At 37.7% G+C, this 10,342-nt stretch overlaps 1 protein-coding gene across 2 annotated transcripts; it reads right to left on the bottom strand.

The window, feature by feature from the left end:
* Window positions 1–273: 273 nt before the first annotated feature.
* Window positions 274–7,003, bottom strand: LOC117371536 (insulin-like growth factor-binding protein 6). Of its 2 annotated transcripts, none has more exons than XM_033967239.2 (4): window positions 5,651–7,003; window positions 3,279–3,307; window positions 3,062–3,181; window positions 274–1,105 (listed from the first exon to the last, which is right to left on the bottom strand). In XM_033967239.2, exons 1-4 carry the CDS (start codon window positions 5,910–5,912, stop codon window positions 1,016–1,018), a joined length of 501 nt encoding a protein of 166 aa, XP_033823130.2. In that variant the 5' UTR covers window positions 5,913–7,003; the 3' UTR covers window positions 274–1,015. The 2 variants fall into 2 exon arrangements, with proteins under 2 accessions (XP_033823130.2, XP_055077842.1); XM_055221867.1 differs by having other exon boundaries at window positions 477–1,105; window positions 5,645–5,930.
* Window positions 7,004–10,342: the final 3,339 nt, after the last annotated feature.

Below are 10,342 nucleotides of genomic sequence, written 5' to 3'. Positions count from 1 at the left end.
TGAATAGTAAAAAATTAGTATTTGACTTAAAACATAACATAAATAGGCCGTATATACTTACATCATAAATAAAATTTAAAAAACAAAAGATAAATATGGCAAATATATTATTAACTATACATCACCATGACAACACAGGATACAGAGATAAAATACTATAATATTGATATAAAATGCCCAAATATGAACTGACCTGGTTCTTTCTATGTAGCAGTTTAGTCTTAACTCATATTATAAAATTTTGAAATGATTATTGTTATTGGAGTAGGCAAGGCCGGCTTTAGCTTTCAGGGGGACCTAAGCTGAATTTATCTCTGGGGGCCTCGACAGCGGACACCTCCTGGCTCAGCTATTGTCTATAGGTCAGTAATATTTAATACAGAAAGGGGCAGCAATAATCTAAATGGTAAATAGTCACATTTTTATATAGTGCTTTTCGAGGCACTCAAAGTGCTTTACATCAAGGAACCACTCACCCTTTCACACACACATTCGTAGACTAGCGTATGTGGACACTGGGGGGCGAGGTGGTGGCGAAGTATCTTGCCCAAGGACGCAGCGACAGCACTCATCTGTGGGAGCTGGATATGACCTCTGGCTCTACCAACTGAACTACTGCTGTCCCTCAAATCAGTACTGTTAAAATGCTGTCTTCTGGGAGGACCTAGGACACACTGGAGGGACTATATTTCTCAGCTGGCCTGGGAACACCTTGGGGTCCCACCGAAGTGTCTGGGGTGAGGGAAGTCTGGGATAAGCAGAAGAAACTTGATGGATGGTCTTCTGTGGTTATATATCTTGGGTTCAGTCACTAACAGAAATGATCAGGTTCAACATTTTGGATATTTCTTTAGAGAGTACAGTGTAATCAAAGGGGAAAATTGGCTCTTGCTCCACCCCCATCTGGGAGTATGACGTCATCACATCCTAGAATGGACCAAAACAGTAGCACATTAGGCTGTTCTGTTGTTCCTTCATCTTCAGAACATGTTTTAAAGTCTCTGTTTGTTTCTCTTTAACAGCTGTCTGAGTTTGAGTTCAGTGGAGTCCCGTTCGGATCCACACACCAACATCGGCCCCTCTTTCTCCCTCTGGACGACCAGCACTGCACAGAACACGGGTACACACAAACTTAACTATATACAAACATATACATAAACAGTCATATTTCTTGTAGGAAAGACAACAATGTGCTCGTCCATGGGTGTATATACTAGTTTATGTGGTCTTATACAATACATCTTTGAACAGGAATGAGGGCCTTACATCAGATCATCTATCTCCTATTTATAACTCCATCCTCAGACCTAAAGCAAAACAAGGTAAACAAAACAAGAGTGTTAGCCAGTAAGCTAACAGCCAGTAAGCTAACAGCCAGTATGCTAACAGCCAGTATGCTAACAGCCAGTATGCCTATAGGCATGAGAACAGCCATTAAAGACCTAAATGATTATGCAAAACATGACTCAGGCACAGTTCACATTTATAAATAGTATATTAGTAATAGTAACAGTAGTAGTAGTGGTAGTAGTGATGGTTGTAGTAGTAAAAAAGTAAACAAAGTGGCTGTAGTTGTTGTAGTAGTGGTTGGAGAAATAGTAGTGATGAAAAAGTAGTGGTAGTGATTAGAGTAGCAGTAGTAGTAGTAGTAGTAGTACTAATAGTAGTACCAGTAGTAATGGGAGAAGTAGTAGTATTAGTAGTAACAGTAGTAATCGTAGTAGTCGTAGCGGTAGGACTAGGAGTAGTAGTAGTCGTAGTTGTAGCAGTAGCAGCAGTAGAAGTAGTAGTAGTACTAGTTTTAGTAGTAGTAGTAGTAATAATAGTAGTAGCAGTAGTAATGGGAGTAGTAGTAGTACTAGTATTAGTAGTAGCAGTAGTAATAGTAGTTTTAGTAGTAGTAGTAATAATAGTAGTAGCAGTAGTAATTTGAGTAGTAGTAGTAGTAGTACTAGTATTAGTAGTAGCAGTAGTAATAGTAGTAGTTGTAATAGTAATAGTACTAGTAGTAGTAGTAGTAATTGTCCTGGATTTGTGTAAAATGTCCAATATTGATTTAAATGTCTTTAAAACTTTTGTCCATTTGACCAAACTGAATGTTTCTACACCTCTGTTTAAAATTAACTTGTTCTGTTTTTCCTGTTTCCCTGACAGTAAAAATCAGGTAGAGCATCTTTAAACACAGTGAAACGATGGCTATGATCTCCTTTAATATCCCGAGGGCCTTTGACACTTCTTCTTCCAGTTGCTGTGACAGTTTGTAATTACCGAGTGAATAATGCACTTGTTGACTGACTTTGAACCTCAGAGCTGCAAGATTTATCGCAGTTAAATCAAAAACCCTGTTTGAGTTGGCCAGTTTTCAAACCCTTGTCGTACCTGTAGTTTAGACCTCCACAAAGGCGTTCTCGAGTTCATGGTATTCCTGTATTAGTGTATCAGCTCATATTTCAGTCTTATCTGACATATCAGTGCGCCTGGAGTTGTTTACAATGTGCTGTATTACTATAATTAGGGCTGTAAAAACTATGGAAAATCACATTCTATTCCTAACTATTGAAATCGAGTTGGAAATTTTAATTTTGTTAGAACTGTTGGTGCCAGTTGAATGCTAGCTGCTAACCCTGTAGCTAGCTCAGTGGTTCTAAGCATCTATTTAGAATTATAGGACAGAAATGTGGATTAAGTCTAAATTAACCAAATATTTGAAGTGTACAACAGTTTGAGAACCATCACTATATCTAATTGCCATTATAAGTATGCAGTAGTATATGCAGTACCGTATTTTCCAGACTATAAGTCACACTTTTTTCATAGTTTGGCTGGGGGTGCAACTTACAAGGGCCACATGGGAAAAGAAAAGAAAGTACTACCATTTCATTGAAAAATCACAGTATATTGTCTAAAGAAGGAGTGTTTGCAACACTAACTGCAATACCACTTTTTAAACATGAAATCACAAAACCATCAAAACATCTAAGAGCAACTAATGTCAGAAAAGTTGCAGTTGCAGATTTTTTTTTTTCTCTGGATTGGCACAGTCCTAAACCCTGTCCTTCACCTGTCTCTTCTTGTAGAACCCTTGGCGGGTGCAGTTGGGCAGGTAGACCCCATCCTGAGGTCTGATCAGCTGATGTCCCAGGGCAGACAGTAGAGCATTTAGGCGTTTACGACACGGAGCCTGTGAAGGAGACAGTTCAGTTCAGTTCAGGTCAGGACAGAACTCATGATTTCACAGAATCACGCTATAGAGCGTAGATTATAGCGGATTTTATTACCTCTTCAGGGGCCGCTGTCGGAGCCGCGTCTGCAAATAGAATGTAAACAAGTACGCCATTAAAAGAAGATTTATGATAAAATTGATACGCTTAGAACATGAGAAGAAATCACGCTGCATATTCTGGAAATCCCTCATAGCGTCAGTAAGTGTTCACACTTGCAAAATTGGGACAAAACCCAGAATGAAACCTGGACGAGACCAGGATCGAACCAAGTCTATGCTACAACTCAAACTGGGCTCAAAATAGAACCAAATGCTCAGGGACCCATCTCCATCATCTTGTTGCTAGTCTCAGCTAAAGTATGTCATCTTTGTAGCAAAAAGCAGTAAAATGTTATAGGTGAAGTAACAGTTTTACACATTACCAGGGCCGGCCCAGCCTATAAGCAGAATAAGCAGCTGCTTAGGACCCCGAAGCTACCAGAGGGCCCCCAAGAGCATTTATATTGAAAATAATATAATATATCAAGTTTTATTGGAGACAGGTTGTGTTTGTGGCAGCCTAAATATCCCTCTAAAACAATTACAGTTGTTTTATATCTATAGTAGCAAAATATCTGCTGCTGCTGCTGCTGCTGCTACATTTGTTTTTGAGCTGGGCAGAGGTGAGAGCAGCTATGTACTTAAACTGGTGCAAGGACCCTTTATAATGTAAATTTAAGGCCAGTGTCACCAATTGGAACACATTAAAATCCACCAGAAACAAAGAAAACAAAAAAATGTCTAGAATTTAAAAAATCTTGACCCCCCTCACATGTTTGTGTACTGTTCTTGTGACTGTGGTAGTTGTGACATTCTGGATGTTTTCAGTCTGATGTTGGTCATATAAACACAAATACAACTGGTCAAGGTGATGAGAGCAGAGTCATAATGTTGTCAAATGTGAATCACAAATAGCTGAGCAGGAGACATCCGCTGTCCCCAAAGACAAATTCAGCTTAGGGCCCCCTGAAAGCTAGAACCGGCCCTGCTCATTACTCTCATAAAGTGCTTTTCGAGACTCTCAGAGTTGCTTTATAACTTTCCCTTCACACTTGGTGGTGGTTAGCTACTACTGGAGGCACAGCTGCCCTGGGACAGACTGACAGAGGTGAGGCTGCCAGTCTGCACCATAGGCACCTCCAACCATCACTAAATCATTCATATAGTGAAGAACAGAACAGTGTACCAACACCAGTGCATAATGTTGTGTCAAGTATAGTTTTATTTTACAGAAAAAGTTCTGTTTGTGGTGCGGCGGCTGAAGGTGGAGGTTCGATCCCGACTTGGACCATCGCATTCATGCACTTCACCCTCACGTTTTTTTTCTATGAATGGATGTCACAATATATTTAATTCAAATCAAAATCTTAACTTGAACCGGTGTAAATAACTTTGCACTCAGTGGTTTTATGAGCACGTGTTTGCCCTGTGATAAAGACATCTACAAACATGTTCTGAAGTCTGTGGGTTTGTTTAGCAGGTTCAGGCTTTTTAAAAATCTTAATGTGTGTTAAAATAGTACAGTACTTGTAGTTGTAGTAGACTTAGTACTAGTATTTGCAGTTGTAGTCTTGTAGTAGTTGTAGAAATTGTAGCAATGAAAGCATTGCTACTAGTAGTAGTAGTAGTAGTAGTAGTAGGCCTAATTGTTGTAGTAGTAGTAGTAGTGGTCATAGTAACCTAGTAGTAGTACCGGTAGTAAAAAAGTAATAAGAGTAAGTCACTTGTAGTAGTGGCAGCAACTGTAGAAGTAGGTGCAGTGTAGTAGTAATAGATGTTGTATCAGTTGTAGAAGTTGCAGTACTAAAAGCAGTAGTAGTAGTAGGTATAGTTGTAGTAGTAAGCCTAGTAATAGTAGTAAAAAAGCCATCAAAGTAAGTTACTTGTAGTAGTGGTCGTAGCTATAGAAGGAGTGTAGTAGTAATAGTTGTAGCTGTAAATCCAACTAGTTGTTGTAGTAGTTGTAGAAGTTGTAACATTTACTGTATTAGTAGTAGTAGTAGTAGTAGTAGTAGTAGTTGTAGTAGTAGTAGTGGTGGTGGTAGTAGCCTAGTAGCAGTACCGGTAGTAAAAAAGTAATAAAAGTAGGTTACTTGTAGTAGTAACAGCTGTAGAAGAAGGTATAGTGTAGTAGTAATAGTTGTAGCAGTAGAATCAAGTAGTTGTTGTAGTAGTTGTCAAAGTAAAGGTATTAGTAATAGTAACAGCAGTAGTGGTAGTAGTAGTAGTTATGGTTGTAGTAGTAAAAAAGTAAAACAAAAGCAGTAGTTGCTGATGTAGTAATGGTTCCCCTCACCTCCATCAGTCTAATGCTTAGTCTAAGTTTCAAACCACCGGGTACAAAGATTGAATATAAACTCCAAAAATGAAATGTATTTGTACCTGTACCTGTAGTCTGGCTTGGTACCGTTTCGTTGACAGCGTTCCTGGCATTCCCACATCTCCCTCTTCCGTCCAGCAGAGTCCGGAGTGGTGTTTGGTCGTCCTTTGGTGCCAAACACTTCAAACCAGGAGCACACTTCAAAGTATAGACCCCACACTGCTCCCCGGCTCCTAAACTCCTCACATTCATTGAGGTAGTGTGGGCCGCTCTTTGAACAGAGAGGAGCGGATGAAGTAGAAATACTGTGGAAATACTCAAGTACCACATGGCAACTTAAAAATACTAGTTTCGATATACTTTAGTACAAAGTAAGTTAAAGTAGTTATAGTAGTAAGTAGTAGTAATAGCAGCAGCAGTAGTAGTAGTAGCAGTGGTAGTAATAGTGGCAATAGTAGTAGCAGCAACAGCAGTAGTAGTAGTAGTCTAGTAGTAGTTTCTTATAGTAATAGTAGTTAGCAGTTCTGCATTTATAGATGAAAAATTGACAGACAAGTCTCCGGTCCTGATTACCTGCCAAATGTACTTATTGTATTTGATAGTAGTAGTAGTAGTAGTAGTAGTAGTAGTAGTAGTAGTAGTAGTAGTAGTAGTAGTAGTAGTAGTAGTAGTAGTAGTAGTAGTAGTAATCAGTTCTGTATTTAGAGTTGAAAAATTGATAGACCAGTCTCCAGTCTTGACAGTTAGATTACCTGGCAAAAGTACTACTTGTATTTGATAGTAGTAGTAGTAGTAGTAGTAGTTATGGTCGTTGAAGTAGTTTCTTCAAGTTAGAAATGAACCATTCCAAAAATGTATCTTGAAAACAGTCCACTCTGAAGTCTCTCTTGAACTATTTTTTTTTTTCTAATTTCCTCGAATAACTCCAAAGTGCTGTACTTCAATAGTTTAAGTCCAGGCTTGATATAATTTAAAATATAGTTCTTCAAAGTTTAAGAAGGGTTTGTTGAAGAAGTAAACAACAGAAGTTAAAAAGTATATATCTAGTACTAGCAGTCACAGTAGCAGTACTTATAGTTGTAGTAGACTTAGTACTAGTAGTTGTAGTTGTAGTCTCGTAGTGGTTGTAGCAGTTGTAGAAGTGGTAGCAGTAAAAGTATTAATAATAGTAACAGTGGTGGCAGTAGTAGTAGTAGTAGTATAGAAGTTGAAGTGGTAGTTGTAGCAGTAGCTTTAGAAGCAGTTGTAGTGATTAGAGTAGTAGTAGAATAAATAGTAAATCTAGAAGTAAAAGTAGTAGTAGATGTAGTATAAGTAGCGATAGAAGCAGTATTAAAAGTAGTAGCAGTATTAGTAGTAGCAGTTGTAAAAAAGTAATAAAAGTAGTCGTAGTAGTAGCTGCAAAAGTAGGTAGTCCCTTCAGGATTGCAGTGCAAAGTGTTGCCGTAGTCCACTCAGAGCATCTTTTAAAGGCTCTGTTGTGGAGTTGTGGGAGGTAACTTTCTCTTTAAGTACTTTAAGTCCACTCCCTCTCCTCTCCCCACGGCTCATACCATCCTTTGCGTGTCATCTAATATAATGCTTTCTACACCAGCATAAATCTACAAAACGGTTTCTTAGCATTTCCGAGGTAAAGGGTTTAATGAGAGGCTAGTGGTGTCACGCTACAAACACGATTTCAATACTAAGGAATAGACCTGATACTCAATACTGCTCTCGGTACCATGATGATAATAAAAAACACTCTTTCTTTAGACAATAGAATGTGATTTTCCAGTATCTGATTTTTGATTTTTTGACAACCCGAGATTAGACAGAACAAAAAGCTTGCAAATTGTATGTGGCTATAGACAGTACTTCACCTGTTTCCTTTTTACTAATGCATACGTCAAAATTGCTCGTATATATTATTATAAGGTTAAGTCCTGTCATTCATAGGCTGTTAAATTACTTAAATTCAAAATATCTCTATTGTAATTCTCTCATTTTGATTAAAGAAATTGTCACCCAAATGAGTAAATTCTCCTCTACAACATGTTAGCTTGAACCAATAAAAACAATCAATTGAAACAGTTAAAAAATACATAGAAATCTTTCAAATCGTGAAACCAACATGATGCAATCCCCAGGCTGTGGATGCAATCTCATTTGGTCATGGCTTAGATATTGTTGATATTCCTTCACTGATGAGAGACACATTTCTGAAACATTTTTATTCATGACAAATTAAAGTTATACGTGCAGTAGTTCATCCTCCTGCTAAGGTTGTCCTAGTCTGTAAACATAGACTGTATATATAAATGAACATAGCTAACCTGTTAGCCGCTGCGTTCCAAATATGGAGTGCTCTGATTCCAATTCACTTTCTATTGAAAAAACCGTGTCCCCTCTCTCTGTAACTGCTGCTGTCAGACTCGTCATTTTGGTCTTAAATGTTCGTATTAACCCTCTCTACATGATCCCGGGTTTTTTATTTCACTATTGTGTCTGTAAATCAAGATACGAACATTAATAACAGACAAATCAGACGCCTTCTTTCCCGAGGATGCTCCCGCTAACATTAGCAACAGGTTTGATTGACAACGTTCCTAAGTGCCCACTCCTTGCTAAACCAGTGATGCGGGCGGGAAGGAGCGTTACCTTCAACAGCCTTGTTCCGGATTGGCTTTTTGGTTGCTATGATACTCGCAGTCAGAATTCCATATATCCAACTCGGCTCTTAATTGGCCCCTGTAACTGCTCTAGCCTTGATGAGCTTCATTTGACTGGAGCCGAACGCTGTGGGTGATGTCACAATCACTTAGTTCACTTCTTTATTCAGTTTATTTCTTTAACCCTGCCCAAGATCTGGAGATGGGTTCATTGCTGTGACAGGGTTCCCCAATGACACTGAAGGATGGGTCCAATGCAGAGGCCAAAAAAATATTGCTATTGCTAATGACACAGAGCTCAATTTGTAATGGTTAAGATAAAAAGAAAAACATATTTTACTGGTTAGATTATCTATTGACCATACCACCATGTTTGAAAAGGATTAAAGGATAAACAAATTCAACCTGTAACATAAAAATAGAAATAGAGAAAAAAAAGAATAAAATAGGCTATGCTCAACAGATGAACCGTGGTTAGTAGCGTATTTAAATTGTAAATCCCCATATAATAGAACTAGCACACTGTTTCAATTATAATATATGCTCCAGGAAGTCCCACGTGTTTTTTTTTCACTTGAACTCACCGCAGTGACATAGACTGAAGATGTGTCAGACCATAGGAGCGGCTCCCTGTTCGGTGACTCAGAGACGATTGGCCAAGTCAGAGTCTTAAGTCCCGCCCCCAACATTCCACTATGAATCACTACAGACGTCAGATATGTGAACTTAACCATCAGGATTCATTTTACTGTATTCAACAACCATAGAGCTTACAGTGCAATGTTTTTTGTGTTTGTCCAATTATGATTTTGTTTGATGGAAGGGTACTTTTGGTAAATCACATTTATGAAGTGCTTAACATGTTGTTAGTGACATCCACCTGCAGCTCCCGTTTCATTGTCAGATCTGTCAGGAATTATTTATTTTAGCGCGACTCTTCAAAAACCTCATAGACATTACATTACATTCCCTTTGATTGGAACTAGCCAGGTACTGTCGTGCACAGAGTCAATTTAAGGAAGGCATTTTTCTGACAGTTAAAACATTAATTAAAAAAAATAAAGGTGTTTAAAGGTGTTGTCATTTATTTTATTAGTCATAACTATTGTGTAATTTAGATTATTTGTGTCTGTAATTTATGCAGCTAAAACTTGGAACAGTCTTTCTGAAGATGTGAGACAGGCCTCTACTTTGACAATGTTTAAATCCAGGCTCAAAACGGTTCTGTTTAGCTGTGCATACGACTGAAAGGCTTTTATTCTGCACTCTTCTCTTTTAATGTTAATTTTATGATGATTATTTGTGATTATTTATGTTTTGATTTGTGTGATTTTAATGTCTTTCTTATTCTGTAGCACTTTGAATTACCTTGTGTACGAATTGTGCTATACAAATAAACTTGCCTTGCCTTGCCTAGATAAGTTTTGTACCTCGTTAACCTTATGGTTGCTAGGTAACAGTGATGGAATTACCTGTACATCATATGCGACTTGTCTCCAACCAGAAATTAAAATTATAAAATGGTTAAACTATGAAAAATATGTCAATATTTAACTATAATGAGTAGTCTAACCTGTCATATGCAATTTAAGAGGAGGCATTGTGTAAAATAAAATTTTATGACCTTTTATTCTTGTTAAAACAGTGTTCCCTCATAATTAGTTTACTCAGTAATTCAACTGATTCATGCATGTTTGAGGAAACCTGTATTGTTCTGCATTTGAAGCTCGAGTGCTCAGTTCCAGTTTTTACCTACTCCATACCTCGGACAACTTTTCAATACCATTTTTCAACAATATGATGAATGAAATTGTGTTGATCCCAGGATGCTGATCCCAGGATGAAATCAGCATTTATTTTTACCTCAAACAATCAATAAGATACTGGATTGTGTAATTTTATACATCTTAAACACTTAAACACAATTATCTAAATAAGAATACAAATAATTATACTATAAAAAATCAGAAAGACAGCTGACACGGTCTTCCTAATTGTGTTGATATATACAATAGAATAGATACACTATAAATTAAATAAATGTGGCTAAAAGCTAGTTAAACCCAGCTGCTGTGATTCTTCGCTCTGATTGGCTGAGACACTGTGAGG

Source organism: Periophthalmus magnuspinnatus, chromosome 5, assembly GCF_009829125.3.
Source record: "Periophthalmus magnuspinnatus isolate fPerMag1 chromosome 5, fPerMag1.2.pri, whole genome shotgun sequence".
NCBI lineage: Eukaryota > Metazoa > Chordata > Actinopteri > Gobiiformes > Gobiidae > Periophthalmus > Periophthalmus magnuspinnatus.
The sequence above is the reverse complement of the archived record's forward strand: the minus strand, read 5'-3'. Positions and strand labels throughout refer to the sequence as shown.

Bases quoted from the DNA above. Each gene is read 5' to 3' on its own strand.
- LOC117371536 (XM_055221867.1), bottom strand. From the start codon at position 5,912: ATGTGGTACTTGAGTATTTCCACAGTATTTCTACTTCATCCGCTCCTC. The intron at 3,308-5,644 runs GTACAAATACAT...TTCTATTTGCAG, and splicing joins AAGCCAGACTACAGGTACAG to ACGCGGCTCCGACAGCGGCC. The intron at 3,182-3,278 runs GTAATAAAATCC...TCTCCTTCACAG, and splicing joins CGACAGCGGCCCCTGAAGAG to GCTCCGTGTCGTAAACGCCT.